At 48.1% G+C, this 17,604-nt stretch overlaps 1 protein-coding gene across 2 annotated transcripts in view; it reads left to right on the forward strand.

The window, feature by feature from the left end:
- The window catches only part of ADCY1 (adenylate cyclase 1), a 153,592-nt gene that overhangs the window by 72,543 nt on the left and 63,445 nt on the right, over nt 1-17,604 (forward strand). For both annotated transcript variants that reach the window (XM_014583186.2, XM_006166037.3), the window contains exons 5-6: nt 7,658-7,785; nt 16,466-16,624. In XM_014583186.2, the coding sequence (XP_014438672.1) occupies nt 7,658-7,785; nt 16,466-16,624 (287 nt within the window). The remainder of the gene's footprint in view (nt 1-7,657; nt 7,786-16,465; nt 16,625-17,604) is intronic.

The following is a 17,604-nucleotide window of genomic DNA, read 5'->3' on the forward strand; positions in this document are numbered from 1 at the left end:
GCCGCCGCTCCGGGGGCATGAGCTCCCGCGCCCCGCGCGGCTTCCGCCGGGCGCCCCGCGCGGCTCTTGTCTTTTTGATAAAATAGACATTCTAACTGGAATGTGATGGTGTTTCATTGTGGTTTTGGTTTGCATCTCCTTAATGAATAGTGATGCTGAACTTTTTTTCTTTAAGACAGTTTTTGGCCATTTATTTGTTTGTCTTCTTGGAGAATCACTAGTTCTTTTCTTTTTGCTATCGAATTGTTTAAGTTCCTTGTATATTCTAGTTATTAATCCTTTGTCATATGGATAGTATAAAATATTTTCTCTCATTCTGTAGGTTGTCCATCCACTCTGTTGATTGTTCCTTTATAGGAACTTTTTAGTTTGATATATTTATATTTGTTTAATTTTGCTTTTGTTGCCTGTGCTTTTGGGGTTTTACTCATGAACTCTCCCACTACCAGTCTTCTGAAGTATTGCCCTCTTTTAGTAGCTTTATAGTTTTGGGTTTATGTTTAAGTCTTCGATCAATTTGGAATTGATTTTTGGGTATGGTGAGATATATGAATCTAGCTTCCTCCTTCTGCATATAACTGTCCAGTTTTCCCTGCATCATTTATTGAAGAGACTGTTTTCCCCAATGATAGTCTTTGTATATTATGTTCTCTGATCTTTTCCATTGGTCTATGAATCTGTTTTTTGTTATTTTTGTTTTATCAGTGCCATATTGTTTTTGTTACCATAACTTTAAAATACATTTTGAAATTGGTACTATGACTCCTCCAGCTGTATTTTTTTTTTTTTTTTGCTAAGGATTGCTTTGGCTATTTGGGGTCTAACATGATTTCATACAAATTTCATGGTTATTTTTTCTACTTCTGTGAAGAATGTCTTGTTACTTTGATAGTTATTGCCTTGAATATGTCAATTGCTTTCAGTAGTATAGACATTTTAACACCATTGATTTTTCAATACATGAATGTGGGATGCTGTTCCATTTTTCTTTTTCTATTTCTTTTATCAATGGTTTAACGTTTTCAATATAGAGACCTTTCACCTTCTTAGTTAAGATTATTCCTAGGTATTTTATTTTGTTCATATCTATTGTAAATGTAATGCATTTAAAATTATTTTTCAGTTATTTCCTATTTGGTATATAAAAATGCTACCCCCTTTTTTTTGTATATGATTTTGTGTCCTACAACTTTATTGAATTTGTTTATCAGTTCTAAGAGATTTTTGTGTGGAATCTTTTGGACAAGAACAGTTTGACTTTCTCCTTTCCACTTTATTTTTTTTTAAGAATTATTTTATTCATCTTTATTTATTTATTTATTTTTAAAAATTTGACCAGAGAGGGACAGAGAGAGAGAGAAAGAGAGAGGAAAAGTGAGAAAGCAAATTGCCAGGTCCAGGACTGGAACTGTGGTCGGCCATGTGGGAATCCAGTGCCTTTAATCACCATGCCACTTGCTGGCCCCTCTCCTTTCCATTTCCAATGCCCTTTATTTTTTCTCTTGCCTCATTGCTCTGGCTAGGACTCTAGTACTAGGCAAGACTGTTGAAAGTGTACATTCTTGTTCGTTTTGTCATTACCATGTTATTTTTGTTTACTTCTGGTGCTTAGATGCTTTTCCCTATTCAATGTGATGTTAGCTGTGGATGTGCCATATATGGCCCTTATTATTATGTTGAGGTACACTGCTTTTGTATCTCCTTTCTTGAACATTTTTAACAGAAAGTGATGTTGAATTTTGTCAAATCCTTTTCACACATCTATTGACATGATCATATGTTTTCTTGTCCTTCATTTTGTTGATATCACATTTATGAATTTGTATATATTGAACCATACTTGCATCCCTGGGATAAAAGCCACTTGGTCAGGGTGTATAATCTTTTTGACATCCTGTTTGTGTGAGTGTGAAGAATTTTGTTGAGGATTTTTTGGCATCTATGTTCATTAGGGATATTGATCTTTAGGGGTTTTTAAAAATATTTTAAAATTTATTTATTGAGAGAGAGAGAGAGATGTCACTCTAAACAGGGTCTTGATGCTGCAATCTGTACTAAGCTTTGGCCAGCCTGAGTCTTGAGCACAAGAGCCCAGTGTACTCAGATCTTCAGGCTTGAGCCAGCAACTTCCCAGATGGGTCCTCCTCACAGGATGTTGCATTTAACTGCTGTGCCACCATCTGGCCCCCCTTTGCTGTTGTTGTGTCTTTGGTTTGGAAATATGGGTAATATTGGCCTTGTAGAATAAGTTTAGGAATATTCTTTTAAAAATATTTTTAGAGGTTCTTTTTTTTTTTTTTTTCCCCTGCCTTAAGGTGCATGTGCTTGCTAGAGAGACAGGTACTGTGAAAGTGCAAGTGAGAAATCCCCCACTCCTCCCAGGGGGCATGATCATGCTGCAGTCCCTTCTCCTCCATTCTCCTCCTGGGATCTTGGACATGCACTCATATGAGCCTAGCATGACTTTGAAGCCAGTGGGTCCAGGACTTGAACCACAGTAAGCCATATGGGATCCAGTGACATAACCACTGTGCCATCTGCTGGTACCAGGAGTATTCTTTCCACTTTAGTTTTTTGGAGTAGTTTGGGGAGAATTGGTGTTAAATTCTACTTTATAGGTTTTGTAGAATTTGGCAGTGAAGCCATCTGGTCCTGGGCTTTTCTGTTTGGGGAGACATTTTATTATTAATTCAATCTCATTGGTTGTTATATGTCTTTTCAAATTTTTTTATTTTCTTCTGGTTCAGTCTTGGTAGATTTCATGTGTTCAAGAAATTATATCTTTTATCTAGATTTTCCAAGTTGTTGGCATATAGTGGTTTATAATAATCTCTATGTATTTTTATATTTCTGTAGTGTTTGTTGTAACATTTCCTTGATCATTTCTGATTCTATTTATTTGAACCTTCTTTTTTCCTTAACCTAGTTAATATTTGTCAATTTTGTTGATCTTTTCAGAAACCAACTTTTTATTCATTTTGTTGTTTCAAATTAATTTTGTTTCTGATTTTCATTATTTCTTTACTTCTACTAATTTTGGGATTAGATTTGTTCTGGTTTCCTTAGTTCCTGGAGATTGAGCATTAGGTTGATTAGGTTATTTATTTGTAGTTTTTAAATATTTTTTTTTATGAAGGCACTTATTGCTATACTCTTCACTCCTATAATCACTTTGCTGTATCTATTCAGTTTGGTATGTTGTGTTTTCATGTATATTTGTTTTCAGAAACTTTTAAATTCTGTCATGGTTTCTTATTAAATTCAGGAGCACATTATTTAGTTTCCATGCGTTTGTGTGATTTCCGGTGTTCTTCATGTTGCTGATTTCTAGTTTTATTTCATGATGCAATTATTTGCTCACTTGATCGTTTCCCATGAGTCCTGTAGTATATCTTCATTCGTTTTCATTCTTTGTCTTATTATTTTCCTGATTATATGAACTCCAGGGATCTGTCTCCCAGGTGGGATTTCGGTGAGTTCTCAGGGGTGTGAGGACCTGTGAGTGTTGACCCTCAGTACAGTTTCCACTCTAGCAGTTGCTTTGTTCCTATTACTTGAGTGGTGGGAGTTAGGGTTAACCAGGACAAGATTTTCCCCTGGATTTATGTACTGTGTGAATCTCAGGATTTCTCTTTACTGGACCTGTGGCCATGACAGAGAACTGAACCCCCAGGTAGCCTGAAGTACAATCCACAGTGGGATCAGGGGCTGTTAGGGATCTTTCACTCACACTTTCCTAGCAAAGGGGAGTGTCTGTTGATTTCAGCCTCCCAATCTCAGCTGGGTAGGGACTTCAGTTCCCTTCACATACAATTCCTCTAGAGTTTCTGTGTTTTAGAAAACTTCACATCTTTCCTTGGTGGAGCTACTTGAAATGTGTCGTAACTATTGCTTGATGCCTTTGTTGTAAGGGAGACGAGTGCCAGGTACTTCCCCTCAGCCCTCTCTATTCTGAGATTTTGAATTTCATTTGGGTTTGCACAATGGTGGGTTTAGTTATATTTCTTCTGCTCTAATGAACTTTTTTTTAAGAACATTTTTTATCTTCTCCTTTCTTCTTGGCAGCACACAGAGCTACTCAGTCCTTAGAAACACTCACCAGGTACTTTCTGCTGTGAACTCCAGATGCTGTTTCTCCATAGTTACATAGAATATTCTAGAGTCCAACACACCAAAACCACTTAAAAACACCATTTTCATCTCCTCAGCTTGCTACCAAAAGCCATGCCTTGGAGATTAACAATAAAACAAAGCATTATATTGAGATTTGTTTGAGGCTGTGTCCAGGGCCAGTATGGTAGAGACTGGGCTGAGAAGGGACATGGAAAGGACCTTGGCTTCATATTTCTGGAGAGTTTCCAAAGATCCCTGTGTGACACTGGAGGAGCTGGGATTATGCACTGCCGTATGTAGGTGTTGGCCAGTTCCAGGTGGGGATTCCTATTATAGACCGTCGTTCTGGATAGTTTCTCCAGAACACATGTGGCCCTCACCTGCCTGTGAGGCCCTGTCCTGTGGCTGTGTTGTCAGATGTTCTATGCTAGATGGCGGGCCCGTGATCCTCATTCCAGGGTGGGTTCTCCCCACGCCCAGTCATGGCTGGGCCCCACAGTAGTGATCACACCTGAGTTTCTGTGATGTCGCTATGGCCTGCATCACTGTGTCGAGCATGTTTGCCCTTGTCGGTGTAACTCCTGGAGGGACTGTGAGCCGCAATTCCACTGCAGCCAGCCTCAGTGATGTTGCTGTTCTATGGCAGCCAGGCAGACTTAAGTGTCAAATAGGACAGTGGGGGGTCACAGGTGGGCTGTTGGAGCAGTTCTACTGCCAGGACCCCCTCCACCTTTACACTAAGCATGGTTCCCTTTGAGTCTGACCAGTGGTTCACTCACTCACTTGTCCATTTCCCAGCCTTGTCCTGAGCACCCACCTGACCCAGGGACAGGCTTGTTTTAGACACACAGAGATGACTAGGGGGGTGCTATACTCCTGGGGCCTGCAGAAATGGCTGGGGTCACCCTTGAAGCCCAGGGGCAGGAATCTCATAGCCATCCATGTGCCCTGCACCTAGTGACACCCCACAGAGACAGGGGCACTCAAAGACTCAGACACACACATGGACCTTACAATTGAAAGTACAGGTCCCAGAATCAGGAGTAGGAGACCCTCGCAGATTATGTATGGGAAGAGACCCAGCAGCTAACAGGTCTCACAGTTTCCATGGGGTCCTCAGAGGAGCCCCCACCCATGGGACCACCAAGGAGAGTTATTCCAAGTCCTAAGTTCTCCATGGAGGTCTCTGAGCCCTAGGAAGGGATGGGAGGGGCCTAGGGCCTGGGTTGGGGGAGGCTGAGTGTGGAAGTGGCAGCTGCTCCTCCCTGGCCTTGTATTCTTGCCTGGTTCCTGGTTTGGGAAACTGTGGGATGCCCCCTGCAGGATAATGATGATATTGCAGGTGGGGACAGACATAGAAGTACCAGGAGAGAGAGTCTAGAACTGTTTGTGGGTCTGGGGACTCAGGTGGGTGGGGCTTGAGAAGGCTGGCCAGGGCCTTCCTCAGATTTCCACACAGGACACTGGGATCCCAGTGCATGGACATCTGCGCTGGCTGTGAAGAGTCATGCAGGTCTCTTGAGCACTAGAACCAGGCTCTGAGATGCTGTGCTGACAAGAACCACTGCATAGACCACTGCGCAGAGAGCCTCACCCAGATTACTATGGGCCCCATATCAGGCTCTGAGCAGGTGGATCCTGGCCTATGGACATAGGGCAAAGGGCTGCTGCAGAACTGAGCAGCTGCCATGAAGACCTGCCATCAGGTTCCCAACCCCTGTGACAGGCTGTGTCGCCACCAGCCCAACCTATTGGGGCCCATAGGAAAACCTTCTTCTGTAGACTAGAAGGCCAGCATTCTAAGGGTTAGGTGGTGTCTGTGGTCATGTAGAGGTTGAAGGGTCCAGAGGACCACCCCCCCACCAAGCCACGAATGGATGCCCACCAGCCTCCTTGACCAGTGTTCTGTCAATGGGAGGAGGCTGCAGGATACAGCATACTCAGCCATTGAGAACGCTTTCCAAGTCTGGTCTCAGTGTTCCTCTTGCTGCCTAAGCCTCTGCTTGCCTCCTTCCCATCTGTGTGTCTATGTCTTAGTGTGCTGAGAGCGGCCCAGGGTGCCAGGAGCTGGTAGGGGGCCATCTAAATGGCCGACAGGGTCTATTGCTTAGATGCCCAGCAGTGGCCAGGTCATCTCTCAAGGGCAGCTTCAGGAAGCAGCAGGGGTCAGCATTCTGTTCAGATTGGGAAGACAACTCCATGGACAGGCCCGGAGACACCCCTGACCACTTAGCTGCCATGCCAGCCCTGCCTGGCCCAGGGACAGGGGTGGGGGCTTCCTGTGGGTCAGTAGCAGCCCCTCCCCACTCACTCTGCACCAGCTCTGGTTCCTCTCCTGCCCCCAACATGGCCTCTGGAAGGAGTCCTGCAGGGATGTGGGGCACTTGTGAGCATGAGGATAGTGACACCTGAGAATTCCTACCCTGATACACTCGCAGCACTCAAAGATACCTGCAGAGCCAGCTCATTTATGTGCAACTGTAGGATAAAATTAAACACGAGCCTTAGGTGCCTTTTCTCAAAGTAGGCTCCTGGGAGCTCTTGGCTTTATGGGACATCTTCAGGGGCCTGTGAGGTCCTTCCTCACCCATGTGAAGCTGTTTCCTTTGTAGATAGCCATGGAAACAGTGCACCTGAATGACTGAATGTGGACGTGGTCAGCGAGGCCACTGTCTGCTCCGAGACAAGCACCAGATGCGCAGGAACACACAGCAGTGTTGTGCTCCGCACTCGTGTGTCTCATTTGGGGAAACAGCGTAATTTTTCATAAACTGTGAATGATGGTAACATGCAGTGGATCTACTATCATCTTCAAATGCATGTGCAGTTGTAGCTTCTTGTTGGTAAGTGTCAGTAGCTTTGGTCAAGGGACTCAGAATTTTGTGAGATTTTTGTATTTCTGGATGTAGAGGCATCCTGAAATGGGAATGTTTAGAAATGTTGTTTTAACGCTTTCCTTGCACTAAATGTGACAGTCGCGATAAATGATCCCAGCTGACATGATTGAGCCACACTTGCGCCGATCTTCCACATAGCCCTTATCATGCTGTTGTGTAGATGAGCAAGTGGACACCCAGCCATGGTTGGTGCCTTCCAGAGTGTGCCACATGGGTGGGGAGGCCAGAGGCTCCAGGGTCACCCAGGTTGGTGTGGCCTGACCTTCATGGGGAGAAGCTGCAGCTGGGGTTCTAGCGCATTCCAGAGGGGCTATCTGGGATGACCTCATGGGAGGTATCATACAAATCCAGGGAAATGTGCAGAGTTCTCACAGAGGTGGATCCTGGAGGATAGATGGGTGGCCAAGTGAAGTGGTTGGGGGTGGACACCCATGTGGAAAGAGGCCACGAGACAGTGTCTTGGGACAGTGAGGGGAGCTTAGTGTGAGCCCGGTCTTAGCTGTGAGAAGCTACTGCATTCTCGAGAGGCTGTGGTGACTACATGAGCGTGTGACCTAGGCAGAGGTATGGCCATTCCTCTTGCTTAGGTCACTGGCACTGTCTGTGACACCATCACTTATTTACCCTGTGCTTTGCCCTCCCTGAAGGAGAACCACTGTCGTCGCATCAAGATCCTGGGGGATTGTTACTACTGCGTGTCAGGTCTCACCCAGCCCAAGACTGACCACGCCCACTGCTGCGTGGAGATGGGGCTTGACATGATCGACACCATCACGTAAGTGCCTGTGGGATGACAAGGGTCCTCGCCCTGGTGATCTGGGAGCCCAGCACCTTCTGTACCGCATCCTGGGGTCTGTCCGAGGCCGCCAGAGAACGGATGCTGCTTCAGGAATCCCCTGCGCTGAGACATGATGCCTTGACTACTCCTTTACATGTTATTTGTGATGTTTCAAGTCCACGGAGATCCGTGCATTGTCGGCCATGCCCAAGTCATGCAGAAAAGCACCCTCCATAGCTTGTTGGACAAGGTGTTCTGAGAGGGCAGCCACATCCAGCTGAATTCCATTTTAACGGAAGTGTATGTGTGTGTGCAGATGGAGCTAGTTCTAATGTAGACACCTCATAGCCTGGAGGGGATGGCCCCTCCAACCACAGGAGCTAATGGGGCTTGGCGTGAAGGTTCTTCAGGAGAACTGTGAGGAAGGAATGATGGAGTAGCTGCCTGCAGAAGGAACATCCCCTAGAGAAAGTGGCAGGACACTCCCTGTGTTCTTGCATCCTGGGCTCCCCTGGATGATGCCCCTGAGACCTGAGTGTCGGGGAGAGCCCCAAGAGGGAGCCAGTGCCTCTGACAGCCTGTACCATCCAGCACAGTGTCGAGGTGGGATGTGCTTGCTGCACCCTGAGCCTGAGGTGGCTGGTCTGGGTGTAGAACTGAGTGGAAAAGCCCCCTGAGAATCTCAGTACCAGCCAAATATCAGGGCCACTGCCTAGAAAGAGACTGGGGCTAGCGGGTGGCATGGAGGTTAAGGTGCTGAATCTCTCACGGCTGGCTGTGTGGTTAGAGTCCCAGACTTGGTGGCTGGAAAGTTACACTTGGTACATGTTTGCCCAAAATCCCAAGAGGAAACTGGAAGAGAAAGGATTATGGCATGACCCCCCTGATGGAGGTGATTTCTCACTTTCTCTCTTTATCTCTGGTGAACACATGAGCCTTATGGCAAAACAAACAAACAAACAAACAAACAAACAAAAGAGAGAGAGAGAGATTGGGCAGACACCGGGAACAAAGGGTGCAGGTGGGAAAGGTGTGCTGTTCTCTGAAAGGACGTCACATTCTGTCACATGTCAAGTCACATCACATCATGCTTGAGGGCATACTCAAAGCATCCCAACACATCAATCATGTGTATATCATGTTACATCAGCTATAGCATGTGATGTCACATATCAAATATCATGTGTCATATTAGATACCATATCATATGTATTATGTGCCATATCACATGTCATCTAATGTGTTGTTACACACCGTGCCATATATTATACCATATTTCAGATCTCATGTATTACATCACATTGCATTGTGAGTATCATATTGTATCATGGCAAATTTCACATCATGTTATATCACGTTAAGTGTTATTATATATTACATTACATTATTATCATCCTATTTGTATCTTATTTTTTAAAAAATTTTGCTGTAGGGTGTGTGCGCTAACCAGAGAGAGAGAGAAAAAGTGAGAAATCACTCTCAGGGGGAATGGCCATCCTGCAATCCCTTCTTCTTGACCTCCTCTTGGGATTTTGGGCATGCATACACATGCACCTGGCGTGATTCCCAGGCTTCCAGGTCTGGGACTTTAACCACAGAGTCAGCCATATGGGATCCAGGTACCTTAACCTCTGTGCCACCTATTGGCCCTATAATGACCTGTTGGCCCTATAATGTATTTTTTTTCTTTTCTTTCTTTTTTTTTTCTTTTAAAGATTTTTTGCCATAGGGTGTGTGTGCTCACCAGAGAGAGAAAGACAGAGACAGGGAAAGTGAGAAATCATTCCCCAGAGGGATGGCCACACTGCAATCGCTTCCCCTCCATTCTCTTCTTGGGATTTTAGGCACACATGCACTTGTACCTGGCTCAATTTTCAAGCTGCCAGGTCTAAGACTTGAACCACGTGCAGCCATGTGGGAATCCAGTGTCTTAATCACCATGCTTCCTGCTAGTCCCATAATGTATCTTTTAAAAAGAACTTTTTGCCAGGGTGCATGTGCACTTGCCAGAGGGAGACAGAGAGAGAAAGAGAGAGAGAGAGAGTAAATGAAATCAAAATATATCCCCATATAACAAATATGTGAACCTATAGAGTATTCCAGAAGAATAACCTAATAAGAATTCTTTAAAAAAAAAAAAAAGGAAGAAGAAAGTGAGAAAGTGCCCACCAGAAAGCATGGCCACACTACAATCCCTTGTCTATTCTCCTTTTTAGGTTTTGGACCTGCACGCACATGCATCTGGCATGTTTCTCCAGCTGCTGGTTCCAGGACCTGAACTGCGCAGCCGGCTATGTGGTATCTAGCTGCCTTAACCACCACACCACAGTCCGGTCCTTATACTATATCTCATCAGCATAGACCATACCAAGTCATGTCACATCACATCACATGTCATGTCACATCACATCATATGTCATGTCATATCACACATGTCATGTCATATGTTATATATATCATACTATCTAGATATGTATCATATCTGATCATATGAGACCTTGCTTCATGTGATGTGGGTTGAAGTGAGGTCTGCAACTGGGGACTATAGGAGACAGGTGTTCGTTCCTATGTAAGTATTTAGAGCCCCCACCCCATGGCAGGTACAGGTTCAGGTGACATCGAGTGGTGCTCAGGCTGACCTGTGCTCACTTGTGACTCATGGCACTGAAAGAGACAGCCTTGTACCCCTGAGGCGCAGCGACCCTGGTGTGTGCACTGGGGTCTTCCTGGTGGGGCACGTGGGCTCTATGTGGTCACATATGCTTCATCTCCATCCGGCCCGGGCCTCAGGGGGTGTTGCTTCCCTCTGTGCTGCTCCATGTGCACATCCTGGTTTCACTGTCTCCATGGCAGCGCCCCATCCTGCCCTGCCCAGGAAACCCGGTGGCTGCCCTCTGATAATTGCACCTGCCTCAAGAGCAGACCTGCAGGCTAGCCCCCATGTGCTCTTCATGGGCCACTGCTCCACAAACCATGTCCTCTCAGGCTGCCCACCTGGCCTTTTGGCACCAACTCTCTGCCTCTCGGCAGACTCGTGGCCTTCCAAGCCCTGGGATCCTGACACCACATCTCTAGCCCTGCTACTAGAGACCATTCTGCCCAGGTGCTTGTGGCTGCCCTTTGTTCCAGCTCCTGATTTCCAAGGAATACCCAGGGCTGCAGGAATTTTTTTTTTTGGGGGGGGAGAGGTTTTTGCTATAGTGTGCATGTGCTTGCCAGAAAGAGAGAGACAGAGAGACAGAAAGCGAGAAATCACCCGCCAGGGGGGATGGCCACGCCACAATCTCTTCTCCTCCATTCTCCTCTCAGGATCTTGGGCATGCATGCACACGAGCCTGGCATGAGTTTAAGCCACCAGGTCTGGGACTCGAACTGCGGTCAGCTACATGGGGGTTCAGTGACATAGCCATTATGCTAACTGCTAGTCCCAAAGGCTGCAGGAATCTTAACAAACCGGGAGCCCCTGTTCTGTGTTCCCAGCTCTGGACCGGAAGGACGGCCACCAAAGAGAATGAGCTCAGAAGGGGGCCTCAACCAGCAAGCTCTTCCTCCTACTTACTGTCCCAGAGCCAGCCAGCTCCTCCTGCATCTGGCTGTTCTTCCATAGAGTGTGGCCTTCCGAAGGGACTGCACCCTCCCTCACTGGGTACACAGGGCCAGGTGTTCCTTCTCACACATCGAGACAGAGGAAGAGAGTCTCTGTATTTCCTTGCCTCCTACCTCAGAGTGGAGTGGAGTATTAAAATCTTGGAGAATGCCCCTAGACAAACTCAGGAAAATGAGTGAAGTGGCCAGAGCTGGTGGTTCTCTGAGTGCTTCATGCTGGGCATTGTGCAGTTGGGCTATTGCCCCTTGCCACCATGCTGGGACGAGGTTGCCTTCTGAGTTGAGCCTGTTTCTGTTCCAGAAAACTCTTCCTATCTCCGAAGGAGCTGGTCATGCTTGGAGAGGCCAGATTCAGTGGCTGTCACCTCCTCTCTTGGTGGAGTCCTGGGCTTGGGCACAGTTTCTGGGTGACTGGGGTGGAGGCGACCTGCAGTCAGAGAGGTGCCCTGTCAAGGGCCACAGTGAGGTCTGCTCCAGGCTTGGGGAATTCTGAATGGGCAGGAAATGCTATGGCATCTGGGATGATTTGGCCGGCATGAGATTCTCTAAGCATTTTGTACAGACCCCTTGGCTCTGCAGGGCTTCGCTGAAGACGAGGGTGGGGGCTCCACCATCAGCTCTCTCTTGGCTGCTGCCTGGCTGACAGCACCTGCACCAGCATTATCTGTTGCTGAAAACGCAACAACCTGTTCCCACAGTTCTGCATGTAGGACAGACTTCTGAAGGGCCAGGGCACTCGCTGTTGCTGGACTGAAGATAAATGGAAAGAAATGACTATGAAGTGGTGAAGGGGGTCTCTGCCGGCACAGAGCCTGCCTTCGTGCAGCAGGAGTGAGCTCGACTTCTCACGGGGCTAGTAGGGACCAGAATCACCTATTTGTCGAGCAAGTGAGGAATGATCTTGTTTTTCTACTTTGCAGAATGTTCACCCCTTTGGGGAAAATGGATAATAGGCATATTTACCATGTTTTCCCATCTTTAAGTTCTGGCAGGTATGGCTGTCCCCTTCATGGGATGCCCATCTCGGGCATTAGACAAATAGTGAACCTGACTCTGGATGGGAAGCTTGTCTACCTAGCACCTGGCTGTCAGTGACAGCACCTACTCTCTCCTTTTTTTTTTTTTTTTAGAGGTTCTTAGGTGAAAGCCCCTCCTCTCTCTTTTTTTTTTTTTTTTTTAGAGGTTTTTGCTACAGGGTGTGCTCGCTTGCCAGAAAGACAGAGAGAGACAGAGAGACAGAAAGTGAGAAATCACTCCCCAGGGAGGATGGCCACACCACAATGCCTTCTCCATTCTCCTCTTGGGATCTTGGGCACGCACGCACTTGCTCCCAGCGTTAGTTTAAGCCAATGGGTCTGGGACTCGAACTGCGGTCGCTACATGGGAGTCTAGCAACATAGCTATTACGCTAACTGCTGGTCTCAGCAGCACCTACTCTTAATAGGCTGGCCTATAGGGGCCACAGAGCACTGCTTGCTCTCTCAGCAGTGAACCTGGGGACTCCCTCCGTTGGTCTCTGCATTCCCGTTGTCAGAGCCAGCCCTGCTGATGTGCTTAGTGAGGGATACTCTTTTGGTAGTGAGTGTTATATGCTCCCACAGCCCACTCACCACACATGGCTTTCCTAAAAATTTTAGGGTATCTGGGGTTTCCAAGTCCAGAATATTCCAGAAGGAAAAGTTGCAGTTTTTTTTTTTTTTTTGAGAGAGATTTTCACTGTAGGGCGCGTGCGTTCGCCAGACAGACAGAGAGAGACATAGAGACAGAAAGCGAGAAATCACCCCCCAGGGGGGATGGTCACGCCGCAATCCCTTCTCCTCCATTCTCCTCTCGGGATCTTGGGCACGCACGCACACGCGCTCGGCGTGAGTTTTAAGCCACCGGGTCCGGGACACGAACCGCGGTCGACTACGTGGGAGTCCAGCGACATAGCCATTACGCTAACTGCTGGTTCCCGAGTTGCAGTTTTGTTGATGGGAACACCGAGGCCCAGGAGGGGCCACGAGGAGCTGACATTCAGGTTAAGCTTGAATGTGTGAGTCTGAAACCGTTTTGTCTGCTCTTTCCACCATGCTGTGTGGGGGTTGGAGCCACTGCAAGTGTGCGTGTTGTCAGCATTTCTGGGATATTCTGCCTCCTTGTTAGCGAATCAGCCTCTCTAGTGCCCACTGTCCTCTTTTATTCTCCGCTGTGTGCACAGCTGTAGCCATGATGCGTAGAATAATGGCTGAGTTACCTAAGCTCAATTGGCGTGTATTGAACAAATGTCGACTTGCCCATCCTTTTGTTTTCAAGCTTCAGGGTAGCTGTGGCCAGATTTCTGCCAGAATTTGTTTATACTGAGGGGCTGCCAGTGGCCCCCGTGCTATAGAGAGGGCCCCTTCTCAATTCTTCCCCTGCACAAAGGGTGGGTGAAGCACAAGGTGAGTGTTGGGCTTTCGTCCTACACAGGAAACACTTGGGGTGAATGAGATTGAGAACTTAAATAAGAAAAACAGGACAATGACACCAAAGGCTGTGAAAATTTTGGTTCCTTGGAAATGCAGTTGGAGGTTCTGTTGGACTCAGGCATCCCAGGGACAACAGAGCCCAGAGGAGTCACAGTGAGGACAGTACCACTAACGGTTTATTGAAAAGCACAGGCCAAGTGTCCCTTATTGGAAATGCTTGGGGCCGGAAGTGGTTCGAATTTTGGAATTTTTTTGGATTTTGGAATATTTTTCTTTTTTTTTTTTTTGGAGAGGTTTTCGCTATAGGGCACGTGCGCTCACCAGACAGACCAAGAGAGACAGAGAGACAGAAAGCAAGAACTCACCCCCCAGGGGGAATGGTCACGCAGCAATCCCTTCTCCTCCATTCTCCTGTTGGGATCTTGGGCACACACGCACACGCGCCCGGCGTGAGTTTTAAGACACCGGGTCCAGGACGCGAACCGTGGTTGACTACTTGGGAGTCCAGTGACATAGCCATTATGCTAACTGCTGGTTCCCAATTTTGGAATATTTTTACTCACATAATGAGAGCTTGGGGATAAAACACAGGTGTAGCATGAAATTCATTTGTGTTTCATAAGCACATACGTGTAGCATAGCCTGGAGGTAATTTATACTGTACCTCGTATTGCAGCATTTTGATGGTGACCTACCACATGAGGTTGAACGTGAACATTTCCACTTGTGGCTTCATATCAGTGCTCAAAGAGTTTCAGACTTTGGAGCATTTCACATTTCAGCTTCTCGGAGTCGGAAATACTCACCTTGTAATTGTCCAATTAATGTCAGCTCTGATGTTTCCAGAATGGAGATATTTGAGGCAGAGTATTGGGAAAGATCAGGGGTGGAGGGATTGGCAGAAAGCTCTGCGTAGTCGGTGCCCTGAGAGTGTGGATTTGTTGGAGACTGGCAAGGGGCTGCGTGGGGAGCCTAATGCACTGTTCTGGTGGACATGAGGGGGGACATGCATTCCAGAAGTCCCTGCCTTTCATACTGGCAGCAGTATAAATGCTAAAAGTACACAGAAACAGCACCTGCAATGTTCATCACTTCCATTTTTGAAAAGTAAATTTTAACTTTGATGTTTTATTTCAGTGCCTCTAATTGGAGATTGACAAACAACTGAAAAAATTAAATGCAAATTTAAAACAAATTGCATTCAAAATGTGTAAAACAAAGTAGCTACTATAGATACAGCAGTAGTTGAGCTCCCAAGTACCTCTCCTGGTAAACCTGTGGAAAATGAACTTCAGCGGCTCCTGAAGCTCTGCGTGGGCTAGGACCCTCAGGATATCATCTAGATGTGTCTGGTTCCAGAGTCCTGCATTCTGGGACACAAAGCTTGGCAGCCACTGTCTCAGAGTACTGAGGGGCTGCTGTGTGACCTGGTTCTTAGGGACAGGCCCTTGTATGGGGCAGTGGTTGTGATGGACCGAGCTGTTCCTGTTAGAATGACAAGCCAAGAGGGTGGCCAGAGGCCATGGGGGCTTAGCCCTACAGGAGCTCCTTCAGCCTCTTTGGGGGCATCAGGGTGGGGAGACAGACAGTTCCTTCTCAGATAAGCAGGTTAAGTCTGGGCTTCTCATGACCTGTGTTATTAGGATGACGAGATGCCCAGAGGCCTCCAGGACAGGACTCAGGCAGAGCACACAGCAGGGTTGAGGCACAATAAGGGGTTGGCCAGCTTTGCTGTCATGGGCCCTGCTTGATAGTGTTGAGGGGTTGGTGTTGCACCTTGTTTTATACTTGGACACCTGGTGGAATGGGAGAAGTAGGTTGGCCTGCTCCCATAAGCATCAGGGTGCACCAGGGCGCAGTTGGGTGACTTCAGAAATCATCAGAGCCAGTTTTGCCGGAGCTGGGCTTACGCACTAGGAAGCTGAGGCTTGGAGTCAACTAGGCTGACCGAGATCCCTAGAAATCCTGAGTTCTCTCAGCACCTGCTTCAACTCTGGTTTGCTCCCTAGGACACTTCCCGAGCTCCGCCCTCTCCATCCCAGTGCCTATCAGTGCCCCTCTGGTCACCAGGCTGACATGTAGACACAGTCTTCATCTCCAACCCTGAGGCCTGGGGTTGAGTGCATGTCAGGAAGGGAATGGGATGGAAGCAGAGCACAGTGCTTGGCCGGCATCTTGTCCCGGTTTTCCAGTGGGTCACCTGCCTTTGGCTGCCCTTCTGATGGGGCAGTGGCCATGTGGAGTCCGTTGTTAGTCCACACCACCCTGGTGTTGCTCCCCAAGGATAAGTTAACAGTGATTTTGGGGTTCTCAGGTCCTGGCTTATTTTCCTCTGAGTGCTTTCCTGGGCAGGGATGGGTGTGGGGAGCCCCCTGAACTGTCATGCCATGGTGTGAGAAGGAGACCCTGCTGCGGTGGTACTGCCCACCTTGCACCAAAAAATCACAGCAGGGTGGGAAGGTACTGTGAGATTTCCATGTGCCTGGTCCCAGCACAAGGAAGCTGTGGTGCAGCAGGCATGAGTCCCACCCCTCCTGTTGCTGGGGCCTTGGGGAGCAGTCCTCAGCAGTGTCCATGGTGGTGCTGGGGGGCCCCAGCCCCATACTCTGCCTGTGTTGCAGGTCTGTGGCCGAGGCCACTGAGGTGGACCTGAACATGCGCGTGGGGCTGCACACCGGTCGGGTCCTCTGTGGTGTCCTGGGCCTGCGCAAGTGGCAATACGATGTGTGGTCCAACGACGTGACCCTAGCCAATGTCATGGAAGCCGCTGGCCTGCCAGGGTGAGTTGGGACAGGGCTTGGGGTGGTGGCCATGCCCCCTCAGCCTGAGTCCTCGCCCCAGGTTTGGCCATGCTCCTGGGGGTGTCTGCAAGGTGTTCTGATTTGTCCCTCAGTGTCAAGACCATCCCAGCCACACCTCCAGTGTGCCTCCCTGTAGGGGGGTCCCATCCAGCCCTACTAGCACCCTTCTCTGGGCCCTTAACCCCTGGGAGCCTGGTCTGCAGAAGGGTGGCTGTGGATTAGAGGTCCAGAGGCAGGTGCAGTGGCTACTTTGCTGGTGGCACGGGCTCTTCTTGTGGCTCATATCACTTCCCTGTTTTGCTTTTTTCTGGTTTTATTTTCTTGAACATTGTCCTGGACAGTGCTGCGACAAGAACCCCTCCGGGAAGTGATTGATTTCCTTCTGGAGCCAGGATGCACCCTCATGGGTGTGTGCTTTCAGGGGCCTTCCATTTCACCAGCCTCCTTTGTCCTCACCATTAGATGAAGTCAGTATGCCCTGGTCTATAAAAGACTACCTGGAGAATGGAATGCAGGTTACCTTTCCCATCTCACGGCAGTAGGCTGGGGAGAATGATGTCATGGCCCAGAAGTCATGCGGTCGCGATCCCCAGTTTCCCCCTATGAGGAGCTGGCAGCATATGTCTGGGCATCACACATGTCCGCTTCTGTCATGCACCAATTCTGGTGCTCACACATCACTCTGCCTGTTCAGGGCAGCACCTCCACCATCAGCTCTGGCCCACCTTTCTGCACAGCGCTGGGGCCTCCTTCTGTCTCCCCTCTCAGGGCCTTCCCCACCCAGAGGGCTGGCATCCTTGGGCCTACGTTCTTACTGGTCCTCCCAGATGACTCATGTGGAAGCTCTTCCTTTACGCTGAGCCCCTGGCATGGCTGAGGGGCCCTGGTATTCTGAGGAGTTGGCGGTCTGAGCAGCGGCTGCGAAATAACACAGAAGGGAGATTACAGGACTGTGGTTC

This window comes from Tupaia chinensis, unplaced genomic scaffold (genome assembly GCF_000334495.1).
Source record: "Tupaia chinensis unplaced genomic scaffold, TupChi_1.0 Scaffold144150_1, whole genome shotgun sequence".
Taxonomy (NCBI): domain Eukaryota; kingdom Metazoa; phylum Chordata; class Mammalia; order Scandentia; family Tupaiidae; genus Tupaia; species Tupaia belangeri.